Raw genomic sequence first — 24,237 nt, 5'->3', positions numbered from 1 at the left:
GCTTTCTCGCTTCCTTCCTTTCCCAGCAACGAGAGAAGTGAGGTCTCACTCTGTTTCTTTTTTCAAATCAATTTTCATTCAAAAAAAATTATATATTATAAATCATGTTTTTTTTGTTTGTTTGTTTGTTTGTTCTTTTGTTTTTGTCAAACTAAACCATTCCTATCCCTGGTCATTTAAGATTGTTAAAATATTTATTTTACTAAATGCCAGTGTAATGACAGAAAGAATTTGTTTCACAATTACAAGTTCGGATACTTTGGAACAATTGACTACGGAAGAGGATTAAGGGCACTGAAAAAAATTGGCTTTTTTTTTTCTCAGAATTTTTTTTCATCTGTTTGTGTCCTTTAGCAAATCCACAAACACAGTTACACAGGAGTCAAACGTGTTAAAAAGTTTTAATATGGAGTTTTTAGGTCTGTAAATGGGGAAGTACATAAAACAACGTGCATGGCAGCAAATAACAAAGATTAAATAGAAGAGCTTGGTCTGATTTAAACCCTGCTGTGGTCTGGAAGCAATAAAACAACCTTTGAGCCACAAGGAACATTTGGAAGGTTCTGCAGGGGTGGCATTGAATATGAGTACTTTGTAAATTGATTTATTTAGTGTTTTATAGTAAGCCTGATAAACTTAAGGACTTTTTGCTGGAGCATTTAGATGATTTCTTTTGAACAAATTCTAAAACAAATGGTAAGCTGATTTTATATAGCAAATTCTAAAATATGAAGAATAATTAGGGGGGGCGGTGGTGGGAAACAGAAGTAGACTATTGTGTGGTTTAGTGAAAACATTTACTTTGAGGAGTTTTGTAGGACAAAGGATCAGGAATATATATGAGGAGTGATAGGTCATCACTAGTATCGACGATCTTCGGCGCTCACCTACATAGTGTTATTCGAGACCTTTGCACGAGACTTTACGTAAGACAGAAGGCTGCACGTGCCAGCGAGAAACGTGCTGACCTATATATTATATAACTCGAGGGTCACGTGGCGGCTGGAGGCTCATTAACCCATTTATAAAGAGTCCGTGGAGAAAGTTCGGCGATTCCACGCACGCACTTCAGCTGCCCATCAGAACATCAGCGTGGTCAGGTGATACCGAAACAGAGACTTTACAAACATTTTCTGATGTTTCAGAGTAGCAATGCTAGGAGTCAATACCAGTATTTCTTATAGGCTGACATATATAATAAATATTTAACTTATAACTAATCTACCTTCGTATTGAAATCATCAACATTAACATAATGATTTATGATTAAGGAGTGAAATGTTCTTTAACTTTCCTCATGACAGAGGAATGTTGCCCAGCAAATATTTCAATGTGGTTATTTAATAACTGATGAAGTAAATGTGAAGAAATTTGACAGTCCGTGTTTAAATATTAGGGAAAACAGCAGCCAACGACTGGGAGACAATGATAACTTACAAGCTCTACAATGTTCTTCACATTGATCATTGGCCAGGAACAGTCAGCTGTTGTTTTTGAAAAGTTCCTTACATGAAGAACCTTAGCGGAATTTTCTGTGATTTACTGTGTTTGAAACTCTTTTGAACACAGGGGAGGTTCCCTGAAGGTTACATTCAGCAACTACAGTGTGACCTTTGCGGAATCTTTCAGGAATCTTCTCTCTAAAGTAACTTGAATGTAAGTTAAGCAACATTCATGATGTTTCCCTCTACAAGCCTCCAGGGAATGTTCAAAAGTTTCAAAAATAACCTTCAGGGAAAATTCCTAAATCAGAAAGTATGTTAATTGCAATATTCATTGCTTGATTTCATTGCAGTCTTTAGGTAAAGTTCTTTGACAATTAGCTTCAACATTTACAGGGACATTTAGAGGACATTTCCTAGATGCCCCAAGAAGATTAGCTTCAACAGTGTATGACTTTCTGGGCACCTTCAGGGAACATTCCTAAAGGTTTCCAGAAGGCAGCTGCAACACTGATAGAATGATGCTCCCTAAAGGTTCCCTGATACCTTCAACTTTCACAGTGCAAAATCCAAGATGTGATATTTCAGGAACTTCTGAGAAACATTCCATGAAACTTTACTGAAGGTTAGCTTCAATATTTACAGTTGGACCCTTTCTAAATCTTCACAGAATATTCCCCCAAAAGTTCCTGCAGCCTGGGGACCTTTAGGGAACACTCTCCAAAGATACCTGGAGTGGGAAATGTGAATTTTCACACCACACATAATCTCCACAGGGGATACCTAAGACTCTTTAAAGATTAAGTTCCACATTTACAACAGGGTCCTTTGGGTACATTACCTAGAGTTTCACAGAAGATTAGCTTTAAAATTCAGAGTGTAACCTTTTTACTGACTTCAAGAAATTTTAATTGGAGGTTATTGGCGATATTCACAATGTGACACTTTGAGAACCTTCACAAAATGCTCCCTTACTGTCTCTTGAGGTTCCGTGAGAGCCGACATCAAATGTCGTACTTTTTATATTATGACCTTCAAAGAACATTTACTAAATGTTCCCTGAAGATTAACTACTCCATGATGTGACTATTTGGGAAGTGTTGAGGAAAAATGAATATTTTTAGTGTTTAATACAGTTAATCTTACGACATGTGAAAAAAGGTATATTGAGCATGGTTATTTTGAACAAAATTCTTAATTTAGAACAGGTTTGTGTTAATGATTTCATCTAAAACTATTGATGGGTAAGTTTTCAACTTACAGGAAGGAAAGATAGATAGAGATCAAATGGGAGGTCTGAGTGAGGCATATTGTGTTATCAGAGAAGGACAGGAGGCCATAAAATTAGCATCTGCAGGAAAGCAGTATCACTTGGATGAGCATGGGAGAGAGAAGTTTGCTCTGTTCACCAAAGATCATCAAAAGTCTTCCAAACTAGCATCTGGGATGGTGTGAAGATTGGTGAAAATACTGAATACAATACAGAATATCTAAAACCACTATCATCTAATTTGTATGACATTTTTCTTAGTTATTAACAGCATGCTCTGATTGAAAATAGTCCAATCATAGTTTTAGAATTAATCATTTTAGTGACTAATTCATTCTGAAATTGTAATATCTGTTAGTTTATCAGAATCAAATAGAAAATGTATGAAAGAAAATGTTTTGTTTAGTATTGGAAAATTGCTCAGGTATACGGTGAAAGGTTCTTGGAAGATTGTCGTGTTAATTCTTATACTCAGGATTGATTCTTTCATTTAATAGGTTAGAAAAAGGAATTTCACCTCATTCTGCCCCGCTGACTTTTGTGTTACTTCTGGTTTACAGCAAGAGTCAATCTTTTGAAGTGCTGAATGACAGGAAAACAAATGAGGTCTGTGGAGATAACATTTGCTTCAACTTCCTACAGGATTTTAAGTTTTTCTTTGAGGTATCTGAGTAGGGAGAAGACGGGAAAGATTCCAGATTTCACACTTATCTGTGAAATACCTATCTGTTTTTCTCTGCTCAGAAAGTCATAAATCAACAGGAGGTCAGGACAGTTAATGAGGAACTCTGTTCTTGGTTGTTTAGAAAGGGACAGTTGCTCTCTCAGAATTTAACAGGTGTCGAAGGAGGATACAACTTGAAAGAAAGTTTGAGACAGCTTCCAGTTGAACAAGCAGATACGCCTTATTTGAATATATTAAAGACAAGAATACGCCTTTACTATAAAAGTTTGTACACAGGAGTAACAAATCAGATTTGCTTTTGCAAATCTCCAGACGTCTTTGCATTTCTTTCTTTCTTATTTTCCATTTGTCTCAGGTAAATGAATGTCTGTTTTAGTGTGTTTGAAGCGTCTGTGTTGTCAATGTGATTTTATACTTTTAAATGTTAGAATAAACTCTGAAAATGTATGATGTGGAGCGTTGATTGTCATCTCTGTGTGGCTTTTGTTTCCACGCATGGAATCATTGAGTTCTGGAGCACAAGAGAATATAACGAGCCAGAAGTTGATGATTTTGTTCTCTTAACAGAAGCATGGAGGAAAGTTCCTCAAAGCTTTCCTTGAACATTAAAAGAATGTTCTCTGAAGGTTCCTTGAAGTCCTGCTTTAAACATTCAGTGTTACTCTTTAGGAATTTTGGGGGGATATTTGCCTGAAGGTTCCAGAAGGTAACAATCATAGTATTAAAACCTGGAAACCTTCAGGGAAAACTCTGTAAAGGTCCTATGAAGTATGAAGTATGTTGTCAACTTTCATAATTTTCACTGGGTGGCATTCAAAGAACCCTCAAGGAACTTTTTTTGAATACTTCCTGGAGATTACCTCTGATATCCACAGTATGGCCCTTGCGAACCTCCAGGGATTGTTCTCTAAAGGTTCTGTGAGTCAACTTTTACTTCCACAAAATGACCTTCAGAAGACCTTTTATCAGTGTTCAGTGTTCCTTAAAGGTTACTTCCATCTTCATGCGTTTAATTTTCTCCGCAGCTAAACTGAAAATTGGATACCACATGACAACAGGGTCATAACAACAGGGTTGTTGCATGACGGCCCTATCACTTCTTCCTTGAGGTGAGTTTTTGAGTGCGCAAATAACCCACTTGCTGTTGGCTTTCTGTTGTAACCTGATTTCGTGGTCCAAACCAGAAACCCAGTTTCCTTAATGGGGGTAAGGGATTAAGAGAAACCCGGTTAACTAGATTTGCAGGGTGGGATGGGACAGCGTGAATTCTTGGCCAATTCTTGACATAACATATTGAAGACTCACATGGAGGTTTGCTGTGTTTTCTCATAGCTGCCGGTTTACTACATACGGTAACTTGGGACACGGTGTCTTTTAAAGAACAAGAAATCTGTCTGGGAAAATATTTTTTAATACTACTGACTTGAAAATACCATTATTTATAAAATAAGTTGCATTGATTAACGATTATAAATGCTTGATTTTACTTTGATTTTGTAATTGAATCTCTACCATGCCTGGATTAAGTTGTTCTTATCCATTCATTCTTTCAGAAGGTCTTCACAAACAGAAAATGAAATAAAAGCTCGCCAAGAGCTCCCCCTAGTGGCTCAACTAGGAGAAAGTAAAGAGTTAGACAAGACTAAGTTAAACCACATCACGTTGTTGATCCCTGTTGACTAGAGTGAGTTTGTTTTAACAGTTGAGATGAAGAAGGAAAAGACTAACAGCTGTATCAATTTGGACAGTGGTGTTTGTTACATGGCCTGTGCCAAACAAAAAAAAAGTAATTTCCCAGAACAGTAAAGACATTGAAAACTTCAAGTGTTTAATTATTTTTTATTTTATTATTTCTGAACAGTGTATCAACATAAAAAAAAAAACTCAGCAACATGAATGAATATATTAATGAGCATCCCCTTCTCTCCTCCACAGACGGTAGCCTTCCAAGTGTCTACTGCAGTATGTACACATCATAACTCAGTTCTGAGCCGTGGAACCGGGGGGTCTTCCTTCAAACAGGGAGGGGAATACGGATCATTCACCTTTTCGGCTTTTATGTTGATTTTACCATACGATATAGTTGCGTTCATTGTCTCTTGACAAAAACGAAACATGCAGCATTACCCTTTAATAATCTGCCGAAGACTGTTTGTTACTCGGCAGTAAACTGGTTTGGTCCACCGCAAATGAATTGTCTTGCTTGATAAAAAAGAAACATTTTCCTGAACCTTTTACTACCTCGTTGAAGAATCCTTTTAGTTAAAGTGACACCGTAATGGATTTCAAGTCAAGTGTGGCTGTATAAAGTGAGATATAGCACGTATCGCAACTATTCACCCTCCGTTTTTCTTCTTCATGATAAACAAAACAAACACTGTCAATCCTAGCACAAAACAGACATTTGACACTAAACAGTGAGACACATCACCTCACAACACAAAAGGAGATCATCCACTTCATGAACAAATTTCCCTTTCCTAGTCAGTCTTCAATTCACGTCACTATTTTTCCAGAGTTTTCTGGAAGCAGTTTTTGTTTCTGATTTAGACACCTCCGTGGGAAACTTTACCAGGATACTGACCAAGAGGTTTGAATTTTCTAATTTGAGATTGTTTGACTGTGTGATACTGCTGGGAACTTGCACCTGGTTCGAAGCAAACACCCAATGCAACCTCCAATGTCATCAATTGCCTACACAAAGCACTCATTGTGTCTGGTGACCTTCCTCCACTGTTCCAGATTGTTGGGTCCTCCATCAACTGCCTGGTAAAACTCGCTCTCTCTCCTCCTGAATCCACTGCTTCTTACCAATGACATCATCTACATACCAATTTACGGCATTTTTTTGTGGCCTACTTAAAAAAAAAGGGCTCGCAAACCTTATTACCCATAAGAGATGTCCGTGGACGTTCATAGGATTCTGAACTTTCTTTCTGTTTGTTGTTTACATCAGTGGGTGCGATTTCACATAAAACGCAGCCAATTAAAATACAGTGAATGTCTGTAAAAGGAAAAAGCCAATTTATACATTTAAAAAAAAACACGAGCAGCATAAATAACACAAAAATATACAGATATCTGCCTTTAAAACCCTCATCAATCCAACGTTTTGTAGCATTTTCGAGTGTAGTCGGCCAAGGCATTTGTAGCTCGACAAATAAATTACTTACATAGAAAATGTAAGAAAAGAATTAACACGGGGGTATTACAGAGAAATGATAAGAATGCTGAAAACTACTTTTCTAGCAGAGGCCTTCAGAAACAGCTAGCATAGGGATTCCTGGGAATCTTCCGTACACTTCCTGATTATAGATTTTCTCTTAGAACTCTTAGCGGACTTATAAGAAATGTCACTGCCCGCACACACATTTTTCTTTAGAAGTTTAGATTTAGTAAATGGAAATGACTTCCTTTTCAAAGGTAGTTTCCTGTTAAGTGCAGAATAAGCGACGGCTACATTCGAACCACGGCACGTAATGATTAGAGTTCTTTGGTAACTCTGTAGTCTCCCCTTCTGAGACTCCATGGTTAAAGACTGGCTTTACGGGGGAGTGTTTTGTTCGTTTGCGTGCTTGTGAGAGGGATCAAAAAAAAAAAAAGTATTGAAAAGCATCCTACGATGGACATAAAATGAAAAATTAAAAACTCCAAACCTAGAGATATCACTCTCATGCTGTTTTTGACCTACTTTAGCTCCATTTTTACTGCTTAAAGAGTCTCCGGCTTTATTGTCTCGTCCATAAAAACCTGGCTTTGTATTATCACAACCCTCATAAATCACCGAAAAGACACCAGCTTATATATTTGCTTTTTGTTATACATATAATTCAAGCTGCCCGTTTACTTTTCTCTCAAAATCAAACAGCTTAATGCTAATCTAATCTTAATGAATGCCTCCTAATTAATGTTTCCTAAATTACAGTGATACATCTAGCTACTTAAAAAGGCACTTTTGCATGTTTTGTTGACTTAAGAAGCAAGAGGCTGAGCCTGCGACTCATTAAGTTGACCGTTTTACATCTTAAAAGGACACACAGCTATTTGGCAATGCTTCACACCGACAGATGCTAAGCAGAAGAATTATGAGTTTTGTCTTGTTGCTTTGCAGGGAGTTACAGCATCTAACCTACAGTACGCCAGTGTACCACCTTTATAAAGGAGGATTCCAGCAGGATTTGGGTATAATATTCCTAAAATATTATACCCCCAATGTGATGCTCTTACTTTTTTGATATCCATCCTCAGATGTTACATAACTTAAACAGAGGACGCTCAATTAAACCCCAAATAAAAGATAAAAAAGTGAAACTCACAAGATATAGACAACTCCAGATGTCTTCAGGCTAGACCGATTGTGAGATTCCGATTAAAAACACTTTAACGCCTACGCTGCAACAGCAGGCGGCGACAAACCGAACATCAATATCAAAATCGAAAAACGGAACTTGCTTCAGGTCGGAACTATAAAACTCACTGGAAATCGTGCTGGAATTCTCCGTGCAGCACAGCAGCGTGTGTGCTTCAGTAGTTCTGATTCTCTTCAGTCAACCAGATTTTGATTACAGTGTTGAGAGCTTTTAAGCGGACTTCAGTTTGCAGCTGTGTTAATGTAACCGCCAGTGTATCAACTATCAACTTGAGGATGCAGCAAGCAGGGATTCGTATTCAAGCCCCATTCCTGCCGTCAACTTTTAAGCTGGACATGCAGATATGCTTAATTAGTGTCCTAGTCAAAGAGCTGGCCCGAGAGCTATGGCTAGAGACAGCACACGTGAAATATAAACAACCGAGGTAATGCGGCGACGCTCCGTCGTTTCCCAGCTCCTTCCGGCGGGGTGTTTTCTTGGCGGCAGAGCGGACCTATATAACTTCTGATGATGGTTACGTTTAGGCTGAGGGGCCGACGTCGCGGCGCGGCACCGGCGTGGCCTGCAGGAACCGGTGGGGGCCTGGCGGCCCGACCCTGTGTCCATTAAACGTCTCTGTGTTTGTTTCCCTTGAGCGTGTCAGGCCTTTCCTGCCTTCATGTACATGGGGATGGTGCCTCGCTGAGTCAGGCCCTCGAACCGTTTGTACGTGTAGTTCAGGAACACCCAGTCCTTTGATTTAAAGTCAGGCTCTGTTGCATTGGCTGTTCAAAACACACAGAAAATTTATTCAATGGACTTAGGTAGGCTAGTGATAAAGATCCAATGTTGGAAAGTAGGAGTGATGTCAGGGTTGTATTCTGCAACATCACCACCAGATGTTACCAGATTCTTCACACTGTGCCTTTAAGTTCACTTTGTTTTCAGTTAAATAATAATAATATTTACAACAGAGGTGACCTCATGCATGTGTGAAGAGAGGAGCCGCTGTAAAACTGAGTTTTACTACTATATCAACAAAAATAGGCTCTCATAACTGGTCAACATGAGACATATGATATGACAAACCTGGCTGAAGGATGTCTGATTCAGGGAAGTCGTCAAAGTTTGAAGTGTCATCAATACTTTTGATTTCGATAGAAATGGCTGCCGGTCGCTCCCTGTGGACGGAGACAAGAGGTGTTCTGTCTTCTGATAAAAGTAAAGTAAAGTGAGTCAGCGTTTAGAAAAGCACGTCTGTTTGTACCTGATGTGTTCCCAGTCCACTGACTCAAAGAATGGATGACTCTTGATCTCCTCCACACTCACAGCTCCGATTCTGTTCTCCGCATCAGTGCAATACCTTCAGTAACAGCCAACAGAAAATGAAAAGTGAAAAGCGAAAACAGAACTGATAAAAAAGACAGCAAATCCAGTTTCGGGGTCTGATCTTCCAGTGAGACTGGAATGTAGAAAAGTCAATGTTTGAACCTTAAAATCAAGTCTTTGGCCTTCTCTGAGATGGGGACTTCAGGTGGGAAGACGAGCGTTTCCTTCCAGTTCATGACCTTCCTGTAGGTCTCCTGCGGCGTCTCCGAGCAGAAAGGCGGGTAACCTGCCAACGACCCGAACACGCAACAGACAGAAGAAACGATGGTGACGCCTCAGCACCATCTACAGAGGTTTGAACTCCTAGTCGTAGAGCGAGCTCAAACGTAAAGTGTATCAATCCCACAACACCAAGAAGAAGTCGGTTCTTACCGATGAGCATTTCATACATGATGACGCCCAGAGACCACCAATCACAGAGCTTGTTGTACCCTGTCTGCATGAACACTTCAGGAGCGATATAGTCCGGCGTTCCCACAGTGGAATAAGCCTGTAAGTAAGCCGCAACATTCAAAACCCAGCTTTCTAAATGGAAGATATGAAAATCACGTCTAAAGCAGGGAACAGACCGGTCCGACTCACTCCCTTTAAGTTCATCGTATCGATTGAACAGACCAAACTTTTCTTGTTTTAACTTAGTCGGAATTACAAAGATAATTTTTATATGCTAAATGCCAGAAACCAGAAACATTTTAGAAATGTTTTTGTAACTTTCCTTGAATTAAAACGTTTTTTACTATCTGTGTCATTGGTATTATCTGTCTTAAAAATGTATGACGTTACAAAGAGAAATTCTAAAAAGCAGTTCTCGCCATATTTTCAGGGATTTAGCAAATAGAAAAAAACCTGGTAATTCTAACTAAACTAAAACAAGAAAAGTTTGATCTAACTTCAGACAGTGAGAAAAACATGTTTGTGTCTTTTTATTCAGTGTATGTAAATATCTGGTTTGAAATGTATAGACAACATGTGAAAGTGGGGTCCATGCTAGGAAGACAGCGATTTTAAATTAACTCCATCTGGAAAAGAACTGATCAAATTTGACATTTGCACATGATGAGTGCATGAAAACACCAAAACTACACATCAGCTTCAGTCTAAGAAGGATCCGTACCAGCTGTCTCCTGTTCTTCTTCCAGGTTTCTGCTTTCCTCTTTGAGTTCATGTTCTGGAAAGCTGGGGAAAAAACAAGGAACAAAGAAGAGAAGCATTGTACAAAACAAAATAGAACAATCTCAATTACATGTTGCTGCTTTTACTGATATTTGGTTCAGTCTACTTATGACTGATATGTGGCTCACAGAAATCACTGGGTGGGTTGTGCGTCAGGTTCCTGTAAAACTCCGTGCGATGAGCCTTCTTCAGTCCAGTGCACAAACCAAAGTCAGACAACTTCACGTGACCCTGGAAGCAAACGGACATTCAGTGACACTACGAGCCTTGAACCGTACGACTCTGGAGTCGTTTGAGGGTCATGCGTGTGGTTCTGACCCTGGAGTCCAGTAGCAGGTTGTCAGGTTTGATGTCTCTGTGGATGAAGCCCAGCTGGTGGATGGAGTCAATGGCAAGGACCGTTTCTGCAATGTAGAACTGTGTGGCCTCTTCCGACAGGGTGTCCTTCTTCATGAGCAGAGTCATCATGTCGCCTGGCAACAGAAGGGCAGGAGATGTTTCTCGCTTATCGAACATCATCGGATGATGTGTAGGAGGGGGTAAGCACCTCCAGGCAGGAACTCCATGATGAGGTAGAGGTTCCTCTTGTCCTGGAAGCTGTAGAACATCTTGACCACCCAGGCGCTGTCCGCCTCCACCAGGATGTCCCTCTCTGCGCGGATATGAGCCACCTGCAGGGGGAGCCGACCATAAACTTGAGAACACAGCAGGGTGTAATCTTGCATTTAGAACGGCAGAACAAGGAGTCACCTGCTCTTTCTCCAGCATGTCTGCTTTCCTCAGGATCTTCATGGCGTAAATGTGTCCTGTGTCCTTCTTCTGCACCAAACGGACCTAGACGAAGGAAAAGGCCTCGTTTTATTTAAACTTATCAGTCATTCAAGTTTATTGAATAAAAAACCAAACAAATCATGTAGTCAATAGTTGTGAAAACCAATAGCAGATATTGCTTTTGATGATGTCAAGTCACTTGATCACTTGATATCTTCAAGTGCCATCTTGTTTCTCAATTGTTGACTGTATGATGTTTTTATGACTTTATTTTTGTGTTTTATGGTGTTAAGCACTTTGAACTGCCTTGTTACTGAAATTTGCTATACAAATAAACTTGATTATTTCACTGATAGATATTGAATAAGAGGGGTCCTAGGATTGAGCCTTGGGGTACCCCATATGTGACTTCTGTCCGCTTTGATGAAAAGTTATCTACTGAAACAAGGAAATCCCTGTTCTTTATGTAAGATTCGCACCAATTGAACAAACTGGACTTTTAGTTTCACTGAACCATTTCTGGACTAAAAAAATGTGGCCTACCTCTCCGAAAGCTCCCCTTCCGATAACCTTTAGAGACTCGAAGTCGTCCAAGCCGAGCCGCGTCCTCTTCAGACGCAGGAACTCCGTCTCCTTACGGGCGTGCTGGGAGCGCCGCATCACTTTCTGCAATGGTACAGAGACGCCGAGTTGGCCGAGTGGCTTCAAAAATTACAATTTTGGGTTTCTGAGGTGATTTCGTGTTTGTACAGTGTCTGAAGTATTCCAGCCCCTTGGATATCTTTACTGTCTATTCAGTTCATCTACAGCTGAATTTATGTAAAACGTAGGAAGCCAGTTGATTGTGCTGGATTTAATTTGTGGAAAAAAATACAAATCCCGAGCTATTATAAGTTGGAATATCACATAAAATCCCAATAAATCTATTGAAATTTGTAGATCTAATATAAAAGAACATGAAAAAGTTGGATTTGTACCTCCTCGTCAGGCAAACCCTCCTCTTCCATGGCCTTCTCTAGCTTCTTCTGCCTAAAATGAGGAAGACACCACATAAAACAGGTCATTCAAAGCATAAAACTCACAGTAAACATACATGATAAAACATTTCCAGTTTCTAGTTTCCTCCAAATAAGCCTGTGGATGTAATTGTTGGAGTGGAAGCTTCCAGAGAGCGATTAATACGACAGAGGAGGTGTAGGGTGTTGGTGTAAACAGAGACTCGGGTGTCTCCTACAGGAGTTCCCTGAGCAACAGATCAACCCTCAGGTAACAGGAGAGTGACAGGCGTTTGTTTTGTTCACACAGTCTCGGGGACGGTTGCCTTATCTACGAGCCCGAGCGGTGAAACTCGACGCTGTAAACAACAGCTCCGTTTAGCCTCAGCGACTCTCCCGTCAGCCGCTTGGAAGCCTCGTCCGGGGGCTTACCTCATCTCCCGCTCCTCGTGCTGCGTGAGGAGGGTGCTGTAGAAGTTCTCCAGTGTTAGCTTGGCCACGGTCACCCTCTCCCGGGTGTGGTTGCTCATGGGAAGGGCAGCTGCCGTCCCTCCCGTCATGGCCATGCTATCCTGGTGGACAACAAAAACACAAACAGATGAGTTGAGGAGGAAGCAGGTTTTGAGTTCTGGCAGGTTACCATGAGAACGGGTCAGGGCACTTGCTTGTGAGATTTGGAGCACGGGATTACAGTGTAGAGGTGTTTAGGCTACGTTCACACTCGATGCTCAAATCAGATTTTTTTTTTTTTCGCTGAAATACTTTTTTTTTTTGCCTGACTGTTCATACTGTGAGCCATGAAATAGAAAGTCACATGCTGGATGGCTCACGGCCCATGAGGTTTTATTTCAGGAGCGCACATTTAAAAGTTTGAATAGAGTGGACTCTTTCAACTTTAATGGTCTTCGTTTAAACCGGGCAGGTCCAAAAATAACAAAGGAAACCCAGCAACACATTTGACAGCCAAATGATTCCCTTTCCCCTTCAAATACAGGGAAAAAGTGTTTGCGGCATCAGTTTTAATGATAAAATCACCTGAGTATTGAGGAAAAAATGGTGAACAAACCATGAACAGACATGCTAATCAAAAAGATCTTGATGACACTATTGGGAAAACATCCTGTTGACTAGAGTGTAAAGAGGACGGTGGAATCATAATGAGGCCAGCTGATAAACCAGTCAGTTTTTTCATGAGAAACTGATCGTATTCACAGATCTTATCTGCCTAACATCAGCATCAGCAGGTCAGGCTTTTTGAAATATCAGTGAAAAAGAAAACTGCAACCGGTGCAGCCCTGCTCTGAAAAAGTCACCATGATAAATTGTCGCAGAAATTATTGCGATAATATCGTTGGCTTGAGACCATTTTCAAATATTGTGTCGATAATGGCATAACAGTGCAAGTTCGCCCTCTCAAAGACAAATACAGGACGACATAAAAAAATAAAATATAGCCAAAAGCAATGGAAAAAACAAAATTAGCCTTAAAAAATAATCATCAGAATTTAAATTGAGCTGTTTTTTTTTTGCTGCAGTAAGAAAAATAAAATATCATCATTAATAATCAGTATGTTGCATTATTTTTGCAGCAGCATAAATAATTGTTGCTTTTCTATTTTACATAAATTAAAACCCAACTCGAAGACTACAAGACTGCTTAAAAGACAAACTAAGGAAATAAGTTGAATTTTCCTCCTCTTTAAGGAGCTGAATATTGATGAGAGCAGATTATGCAAACGTTACGTAAGAGAGGGAAAAAGGGACGAGGGTGGACGTGTATATCGCTAAAACATTTGGCGGCGCGCCATCAGAAAGGCATGAATGGGTTAGATTAGCTCACAAAGACATTAAAAAAGCCCTGCAGGACGGAGATAGGAGCCGTGTTTCGTCTATTCCCCCGGCCCTTTTCCCGTTTCGGCCCTGATGGTCCCACAACAACAGGACACTTCCTGACTTCTGAGGGAAAAATCTCTGAATCACTGCTGCAAAGTCCCTGATTTGGAAGGAAAAAACGGGCTCAGGGTTCATTGAGTTTTGTCAACCTGGGTTACTGTAAGAAAGAAGCACAGCCCAACACTTCTTCTTCTTCCTTGGTTTAGGTTGTCAGTATACAAGAAGAACTAAAATCCTGACGTTTTGATTGGATGCTGGTGACTGAGGGAGGTGAGTGGAAGAGCGGAGGCCTCTGAGGGGAGTGGAGTGATGAGGCCCACATCTAATGCACAGCAGAGGAGACAAAGCTGGCAGGAAAGGTGCTAAATGCAACCATTTAGGGTCCGACAAGGAAGCTGTGGCCGTAACAGCCGGTTCTAGGCTTTTCTCTGCTGTCTGGCTAAGTCATGAAAAAAAATATCCATTACATCCTTCTTTGAAAGACTAAGTCCTTTATCCAATTATGACACCCTTTCTTTTCCTTTCAAGATAAATGTGTTTACATTTTCGAAATGTAACAAAAATATTACAAATTGCTTACTTTGTAACAAATACTCTTGTATTTGGAATTGAATAATTTTCAGTTTGGGCAATCATCGCTCGAGACCGGCTGATAAGAAATTGAAAAATCTGATATTCTACCAATCATGACACAGGCTTTGGTGAGAGACGATGCCCGTTTCCATCTGTCGACCGGGAATGAAGAATGTGTCATCAACACATCAACAGGGGGCGATACGCAATACCCAGAGAGAGTAGAAACAAGATGGCAGATGTCCTCCTTGCCTCTGTGGCCCTTGTTTGCAATCATGCTCATTGTTTTTTTGTTTTTTTTTTCCCCAGAAAATGTACTTTCTTTTGAACATCCATCCATCCATCCATTTTCTTCCACTTCATCCGGGATCGGGTCACGGGGGCAGCAGCTTCAGAAGGGAGGCCCAAACTTCCCTCTCCCCAGCAACTTGTTCCAGCTCCTCCAGGGGAATCCCAAGGTGTTCCCAGGCCAGCCGAGAGACATAGTCCCTCCAGCGTGTCCTGGGTCTTCGTCCCACCTCCTCCCGGTGGGACGTGGTCTTTTGAACAGATAATATTAAATATACGCTTACTGTTTTTATCTTCAGTTTGGTGAAGATAAAGGTGGAGAAGACACCACAGTTCATGCTGAAGAACCAGGTATCCATAGTTTCCAATTAGAACCAGATTTGGCGCTCGGGAACTTCGTTTTTTCCGGTGATAACGCACAACACAGCTTCAAAGTCACGGGTTCCGGAGTGGTGGAAAAGTGACAATTTTGTGAGTGGTAAGGTGAAGGACAGAGATGGAAGGAGCTATTTGTAAGCAAACTATTTTTTCTAGGACATGTGGTCAAGTGAGAGCAAGACTTTAAGCAAATAACAGGAAGTCTCAATAGAGTACTCTTTTTATCAGTTTGGGAGCTTTACGCAAATCTAAGTTATAGTTAGGATCTTTTTTTTTTGTGAAAACAGAAAAAAGGCCTGGAGGGAATTACATAGTTGGACTTTTGACAAACAGGGGTTACAAAATGTCTTTACTGCCAAGTCAGTAGGAACCTGAGTCATTTATATTTTTATTAAATATCAGATATTATTTTTAACATTACACGTTATAACTGCGAGTATGAATATGAATAACTACTCTTAAACGAATCAGCTTTCTTTCTGGACACAACCCAGAACCACAGGCTGAGACTTAAAAGCCTTGAGACTAGTTAAATATTATTTTACTACACTGCTAATATTATACTTAGAAATCAATGTGTTGAATATGATACTTAAAATCATCCTTGCACGACTACAGATGTAAAGGTGGAATTAGTACTGTGTATCAACTTTTGCCAAAGTTATAAAATCCCTTATAGTGGAACTAATACTGAAAGCAACTGGGTTCATCACTTAAATAAGTAATTGCTGTAAAGATAAAAAAAAATTAATAAAATTAAAAATACAGGCTATTAGAGACTGCATTTTAGCTGGATTTCTGGGGGTATTTTTCCAAAACAAATCAGACAGCTAGAGTTTAAATATTGCAAATTGTGAACTCCTCTGCATCAGAAGCCATGACAGTGGGAACATTTCACCCCAGGCCTGTTTTTCTACGAGCCCGCCGCCGACAGTTTCTGGTTTTTCCTCATTAAGTGGATCCTGGCTGCGCGAGCCAAATAAACGCAGCTAGTGCGAGCGCATGCAGTGACGTTTGGGAAAACCTTATGGCTTCTTTCCATTGGGGAGAAGTGCGTACCTTCCTCTCATTCACGTTAGCGGAGCGGCTTGCGTTTCAGACTGACATAATGAGGAAAGTGTAACCGACTGGCTGTGGCATGACAGATTTTCCAGGCCGGGTTATGGGTTTATTTGGAAGTAATGCACTGCGTAATGTATGCTAACTTCCTATGCAGACAGTGTGTCTCTAGAAGGAGGGCTACCGGTTTTTGCAGCCCTATGAATTCTGGTAACTCGTTGCAGGAGGAAAATTCATTACTGGGATCAATATCATTCTGCTTATTAAAGAAATATGATCCTCTTTGCTGCAGCTTGTTTAATTTCCACCGTTTACTCTTGGTCTGAGCGTTGTTTGATGAAAACAGCCATGGCTCTTACCTGCCACGTGGAAGTACGGGTAGAACTTGATTATTGCATGTGCTGTGTGAGTGGAATTACATTTAAACTGAATGACTTGAGTAAAATAGAATGGTTATTATGGAATTTGGAACAATTCCTCCTGAAAAAAACTGGTGTAACTGAGTCAAGTCCACTGGCTCAAACAGGCCAATACGGGGTTATAACAGTTTTGGATTTTTTTTTTAATAATAGTTTAGTTTTATTTCATTGTGACTTTTTGTCTTATTCAGTAAGTTTTAATTAGTCTTTACAGTCGGTTTGATAGTTTTTGTTAGTTGTTAGTAAAATATTCTTTAGTTTTTATTATTTATACTTGGAGTTTTATACTTCGGTTCATTTTTAGCTGCAGAATTCTAAAGGTCAAAGCATTGTGCTGTGATCGTGTTTACGTCGATCCGCTTTGAGGACAAAATGTGCCCAAGTCTTCAGCTGTTGTCTCGATTTTTCCAGAAAATGTTCTTTCCTTGTGATACAACCTAATTGGTGAAGTGCACCAGTTCCTCCCACAGCAAACCAAACCGAGTGTTCTCAGGCTTGCACTCTTCCCCTGTTTTTCTTCCAATCAGTGAGGTCCGACATTTCTGCTTTAGTTTTCACTGTGCAACTTCTACATTCAGGTATCTAAAGGGATTCATTTATCCACCAAACCCTTCACAATGCATTCAAAGTCAGCTCATGATGTTTGAAATTTTAATTTTAATACATTTACTTTCACATATAAGACCATGACGTGTATTTATGGTAACAAAATCCTTGCATTAAGTGTTCTCCTTTACAGAAATCCTCCATTTTTGATGTTTTCATTTCAACTGAGAACAATAATGTCACAAAAACAACACGGGCGGGTCCAGGTCAGATTGGCTTTTAGTTATGATTCAACTCTAAACAGCGGCTGCACACATTTTCTTGGGCGTTCAAGTTTAGCTCCGCTGACATGCCATGATGATGTTTAAATTATTCACTCATCTAAACTTCGTTCCTGAGAAAGTTGCTCACGAACTTTCCCAGGAAAGTTCGTGAGCAACTTTCCTGAGAAAGTCTGGAATCTGGAAAACCATTCAAAAGTTAATTTATCTCAGTTATTCAATTCAAAAACTGAAACTAATCATACAGACTTGTTACATACATAGTAAATATGTAACAGTAACGCATCGCAAATATATTTTCAAAATGCATACGAAGAAGCAAGACACACAGGTGGAAATGGTTACGAACTGGTCAGAAGGTGTTATATGGACGACCTGGATCCAGCAGGATGTAGAAAATGAACCAGCTGTAAGCTAGTTGCACTCCAGCTGAGCTGCACAGCCCTTTAAATCCATCTGAAGGGACTGAGTTTGGCTTGAAGTTAACCAGATCCACCCTGTAGCTAAACAAACAAGGCTGCACCACTCAGGCAATAACAAGGAAGGCATTATGAATGCAAGCAGACTGTTTAGAAGCTCAAGCATGCAAGCTTGAAGCAGCCCATTAAAACTAAAAACGACAAGAGCGTCCAGCGGAGCAGGGAGGGTACGGCATTACTGCTCTGACGGAACAGTTCCATTTGTTCAAGATGGCAACAAGACGGTTGTTCTGGTTACTCTGCAGAACCGCAGCAGTCCCACAGATTAAAAAGTATTCCCCCTGTAACAAGTGCTGACACTTGGGGAATTATCTAGTGCAACAGCGTTTTGACAGGATTTTAAAAAGCTTCTTCAAAACGCTGAGATCCACCGGCTTACAGGTAACCAGCTGAATCTAATTCACAGCAGTTTCCCCCCCTCCCAAAAAAGACATACAACAAAAAAAACAAAAAGGCCTTTATCCTTGTAAAACCCGGATTTCTCAGAATGTGTAAAATTCTCCAGTCAATCAGACGCGCTCCACCCTTACAGCACTGTTTTCCGTCTTGAATGAGGCGACTCATTTGTGACGCCACTGAGAACACACACGAGCTCACACGAGCAAAAACTCCCAAAACACCCAAACAAGAAAATGATCATCAGTCAGACCTGCTTCATGCAACCCAACCTACTGCTGTCTGAAAAAAAGAGTCCTTAATCATTTAATAAAACAATGATTATTAGGCTTATGCTCAGGAATGACAACTTTGTAATTCATCCAAAACGAAAGCAACAGGAAACAGGCATATTTCAGATTCTAAGCAAGTTGAACAACAAACATATCTGGTACGTTTTGAATGTGTTGCACAGTTGCTTTAATTCAAATGATGCATGTTTAAGTTTGCATTTGTAGATTTTGACCTGCAGAGAGAATTACATTAACGCACCTGACCAGGTTTTGGTTTAGCAGATGGTTCTGCAACTCCTCCAGAACAACGCCACCCTGACAACGCTCTGCTGCTGTCTGTGTTCTTTATACATTAGACACAAAAATGTGTTTGCATTATGTTTTTTAGTAATCTTGATCTCTAACTCTAAAAATATTTGCATGTGGGGTTCCTCAAGGCTTTGTTGTCGGGTCACTTTTATTTAGGGATGAGCCGGCTGCCAAAATCAAGATTTACACAAATTAAACCAAAAAAAGAAAACCTTGAAGAAAAAAACAACAAAAAAAATCTGCAAAATTTTCTAATAAATTGTTCCCGTCAGCCACAGTCTATTGGCTGAAAGAAGACATTGTCTTTTTCCCTTAAAAACAATGATTGTTGTTATCTTAAATAACTGTAATAATCAATATGCTGTATTATTTTAGCTGGAGTAGAACTGATTTGCTTTTGTTTTAAATAAAATTGATCTTTTAGTACTTAACGTTGTATTGCAAACTTGTGGTATTTTAAGTGAGAAAATGACTCAGGCTCTTGTGTACGACATTTTGCAACACCTTATCAAAATCATCCTGTCTGAGATACAACTGCATTTGCGTGCTTCTGGTTATTTACATCCATAAATACACATGTAGATCAAAGGTCCTCAAGGCTCCACTCTCGGGTCACTTTTTATGTAATATCCACACGGTTCCTCAAACTCAGACTGCATAAGATTACATCTCATACTATATGCTGATGATACAAGTTTCTATTTGAGTACCCTCATGCCCACAGTGTTTTACAGTGTCTGACTTAATGCATCTATAATATCAGTGAGTGCATCAGGCGTACTGTTATAAAGCAGTCATTGTTATTGCTTAACTAACCTACCAGCTTCTTCAAACTAGAATTAAAGCTATTCTTTTTGGATTTCGTTCATTTTTTTCTTGTGTTTTTAATTTTATTTTATTTTCAGAGGCATTCCAAATTGCTTTGACGTCAAAATAAACTTGCCCTTACCTTATGCAGGTTCTATTACAAATAAGCACTGTTCAGACAGTATTAACATGGTGTATTTACATTTCACATGCATTTTATTGTATTTTACCTACCTCCGTGTCCTGCTCCAGAGTCAATTATTGGCGTGCCGCCAGCACACAGCAATATAAGGAAAAAATATGTAAAATAATCCGGTCTGTGCCTAATAAATAGGCAGTTTCAGGCTGGAGGAACCAGTTAATATTGGCTATCCGTCAGAGACCTATGAGGATGAACAGTAAACATCACCGGTATCAACGCCAAAATCATAACAAAGCTCTTCTGTCGCTGACAGCAACCTAACCTAAAATTATTAGAAAATATTTAACTGCCTTTAGCTGTCTACCCGACCCCCTCAAAATATCACCAGTCTTCCCGTTTCAGTCGCTACAAAACATAAAATAAGGACCGCTGCTTCCTGAGCTCGTCGGGCTCATCAGACGCTCTGGGCTGACAACGCAGACACGTCGACAAGAAAAACGTGAGTGTCGGCCAATCAGCGGCGTCCGAAACCCGACTTCTTTTCCTCTAGCCAATCACGACGCGGACACAACGTAGAGGAGCAGGTGCTTCAACCAATGAGAGTGCCTCTGCCGTCACACAACGGACGCAGGTTTATTCGGCTAGCAGGCTCTCCTCTCGGTAGCTATGAAGAATATACTGTACTACCTCCAGTTGTGAGCGTTGTTACATCATTTTGGGGGCTGTGGTTTGTGCGGACCCCGGCTAAAAATAGCTAATGTGGCGTCACTGTGTTTAAGTTAAATACATAATTTAAAAAGGGATCGTTTTTCCATCTTACAGTGCTGAAAAGATTTCCACCTAATATATCATTTCACTGTTTGCTTTGAAGATATCTCACATCCTCAAACTATTTGAAAAACTATCAGATAAAATAGTTCAAGTAAATATATTTTTTTAAAGTTTTGAAATAATTATTTTCACCTATGAAGCAAAATAACCCAATCTTATCCTATGTGAAAAAGTAACTGTCTCCTTTATTAAGTCAGGTATTGACATTTGATTGATATATGTTTTTCATTTACATTTTATTAGCTATATCCTGGCCTTATTAATGCTGGATGTGTAGAATGGAGAAATCACTTAAATAGAATATGTCTGACAACACATGAAATAGGCTAAAAAGGCAACACTTTGTTCCTGAAGCTAAAGATCTAGACGTCTGGAAAGAGTTTCAAAGACATTTTCTAAGGTTTGGAACTCGAGTCAACAACAGTGAGAGTCATCAACCACAAATGGAGAAAATGTGGAACGGTTGTGAACCTTCCCACCACAGACCAGCTTACCTAAATTAAAGCAAGATTGCATCAACTACTCACCCAGTTAGTCAAAAAAACAACAACACACAGACACACACACACACACACACACACACACACACACACACACACACACAAAAACAACAAAATACCAAGAAAATGCCTGACGATTTCTACAAAGACTTTCGGGGAAATATTCTGTGGACTTTGCTTGGGGCTTAATTGAAAAACAAATAACAGTTTGGGTAGCTCTCTTTTCACAAAATCAATTAAATTGTAGTTGGAAAGCTTTCTTTCTGTTTTTAGAATCTGTTTGATATATGAATAAAATATGAGTGACAGAGCATTTTTTTCATGGCACTGCAAATGACACGGCAAATTAAGATCAGGGATTGATTATACATGTATGACTATTGCCGTTGACTGTAAAAGTAAGGCAGTTACACCAGATGGAGGTTTTGTGTACATTAACCTGAGCAATAAAACCATAAACCACGATAAGACTCCAAGACTTTCATTATGAGAAAATTTTCCGAGGACTTTCACACTTCTGACTACAAACGTATTCATTGTTTTAAACGAGGTAAAAAAATTAGGCCTTCAGTTTAAATCAAAGTGCAAAGCAGAAAGCCAGTTGGAAACCAGCCTACTTCCTCTAAAGGTCCAATGGGAGCGCAACCACTCTATCAAGGTTGCTTTCGATGTTTCCTTGTAAAAAAAACAAACAAACAAACAAAAAAAAACATCCCAAAGGTTTTTAGGGCAGATGTGTACGGAGCAACAAAAGATGGACCTGATTAGTCCTGGGAATCACAGATAAACACAGAGGTATCACTGACAACCCAGTTCTGTTGACCCAAACAAAGCACACAGCAAGTTAAGAGTGGACGTTAACATTTTCCTGTCATAAATCTCCTTATTTGGACGGCTGGTTGGCCTTTTACCGTTAGAGCTGTGACGTCACGGGATAGAGGAAAGGTGGGTGTTCCCTGCCAGCATGTCTGGGTGTGGTGAGCAACAGACAAGGCTGTTTTTATGTTTTTCATATCAATGGGGCCCACTGAGCTGTGACACGGCATCTATATTTAGATTTGGCTGGTGCATTTTCTGGCCTGCAGCCCATGCTGCGTGAAGTTTAGGTTTAAACGGATTCAAGACGCTCAACTGAACCACAATAATCAGTGGGTCATGTAAAAAGGTTGTCATTAAATTTATTAGTTTAAATAATAAAGTAATTACCAATTCCCTTTGCATTTATTGATCATCTTTTTTTTATTACACATTTATTTTACCTGGAATGTCCCATTTATATATCTTTTTGCTGATTGTAAAACACTCAACCGAAGGATTTATGCAAGGATAGATAAGGATAATTTCAGCTAATTTAAAATAAAAAAAAATTAAAAGTAGGAGATGGAACTAAAGACAGTTCCTTGAGGAACACCTAAAGATATTGTAAGCCTCTCGGATCAAATTAAATTAAAGCCCTAAAAATTGAAATAATTTTGGTTATAGTCTCATCTGACTACTTCTCCTTTTCTACCCTCTCAGCAGTTTGTTTTTCTAGCTCTGCTTTGCCCCTTTAGAATTATGAAATCTACTAAAATAAGGGCTCACTTCCCTAAAACTCTCACACTTTCATGATGTAAGTTTTTGTTCTACTTTCTGTAAAAGTCACATGAGTTGATGCCCGTCTGTATATTAGGAAACAACAACTTGGAAAGAATGATATCAATTCAGAGGATAGAAAAAAGAATACAAACCTGTTATCACTGCAGGGTTGTTGTGATGTAAAAAAAAACAAGTTAATTTTTAGGTCATTTTCAAACGTTTCCACCTCATTAATATGGTTAAACTAAAACTTTGTTGAAGTGCAATTTGATTCAAACACTGTCATTAGTTATTGTATTTAAGTTTTGTAGAATGTGGCTCAATGATTTAGGTAAATTTACCATCTCTGCAGATATATCATCTTTTTTTTTTTTTTTTTTTTTTGCTCATCCATCTTCTGGTGACCAAATTCTTTAATTCCATTTATGAATTTGAATGTATGGCTGTAACCAGATATTTACTTATACATGATAAAAAGATATGCAACCTTTTTATTCTTAGTTTGTCATGAACTTTTTCCTAATTTGGGTCAATGTGTATTTCCAGATGTATTGGTAAAAGCCAAAATGAAATCGTTTCTATTACATTTCCTAGATTTTACTTTGTGAAAGGGCGCCAGGAATTCTTCTGACAACAAAACGTCGACACATGATGATGCTGCCACTCCTGTACTTTACAGATGAGAGGCTGTTCTCAGCCTTTCAATATTTATTTTCCTTGTAAATGCGGCAACATTTATTTTAAAACAAAGGCCTTTAAAAACAGAGCATCGTTTAAAAATGGTCTTTGTCTGCAGTGGTTCGCTCCATATTGTGACCTGGCTTTTCGTCTCTGATTGGCACATCTTGGTATTGAACTCATTTCACTGTGGATTAATGACACCTTCACTATCTTCAGCCAGGTTATTTACATGGTTGGTTAAATTCTGGGTTCTCCTTCCTGGACGGCATGATGGCCGCCCATTCCAATCCAGCTTACACTTGAACACAACCGAACAGATGAACGTACCACCTTTAGACATTTGAAAATCGAATAAGGATGAACCAGAATAGTGGAGCTTAACAGTTCTCTTCCTGATGTCTTGATTTTTTCCCCCATGATGTCACACACAGAAGAAGGCATTACCTTAAAACATATTTACAGAAGTGCCTCCTGGTGTTCAAATGGTGTAAATTGCCATGACTACCACAATGCGTCACCTTAACTCTACTTATTTTGTGACTTCAGGCAGCACAGATGAGACAAACTTAAAAGTATTAGAGTAAGGTGTTATTCACTTTCTAAGGCTGTTAGATAAAGAAAAGCTTCATCACTAAAACCTGACATTTTCACATAGGTTTGTAGATTCGTTTTGTCTTTTTAGGCCATTTTTTATAATGAGAGATGTTAGATCCGATACTAAACAGAAGCCA

The 24,237-nt window shown here is 39.4% G+C and overlaps 1 protein-coding gene across 1 annotated transcript; it reads right to left on the bottom strand.

The window, feature by feature from the left end:
• Window positions 1-6,398: 6,398 nt before the first annotated feature.
• On the bottom strand, window positions 6,399-20,400 carry LOC106946316 (serine/threonine-protein kinase 38-like). The gene is made up of 14 exons (XM_015030554.1): window positions 20,009-20,400; window positions 12,507-12,646; window positions 12,057-12,108; window positions 11,623-11,745; window positions 11,059-11,142; window positions 10,856-10,979; window positions 10,627-10,781; window positions 10,437-10,539; window positions 10,250-10,311; window positions 9,508-9,625; window positions 9,238-9,361; window positions 9,014-9,109; window positions 8,836-8,927; window positions 6,399-8,531 (listed from the first exon to the last, which is right to left on the bottom strand). Exons 2-14 carry the CDS (start codon window positions 12,638-12,640, stop codon window positions 8,407-8,409), a joined length of 1,392 nt encoding a protein of 463 aa, XP_014886040.1. The 5' UTR covers window positions 12,641-12,646; window positions 20,009-20,400; the 3' UTR covers window positions 6,399-8,406.
• Between the last annotated feature and the right edge of the window lie 3,837 nt (window positions 20,401-24,237).

This window comes from Poecilia latipinna, unplaced genomic scaffold (genome assembly GCF_001443285.1).
Source record: "Poecilia latipinna isolate Pla-1442-1.1 unplaced genomic scaffold, P_latipinna-1.0 Scaffold186, whole genome shotgun sequence".
In the NCBI taxonomy this organism is placed as follows: Eukaryota; Metazoa; Chordata; class Actinopteri; order Cyprinodontiformes; family Poeciliidae; genus Poecilia; species Poecilia latipinna.
Note: the sequence above shows the minus strand (reverse complement) of the source record. Positions and strands in the feature narration are given on the sequence as shown.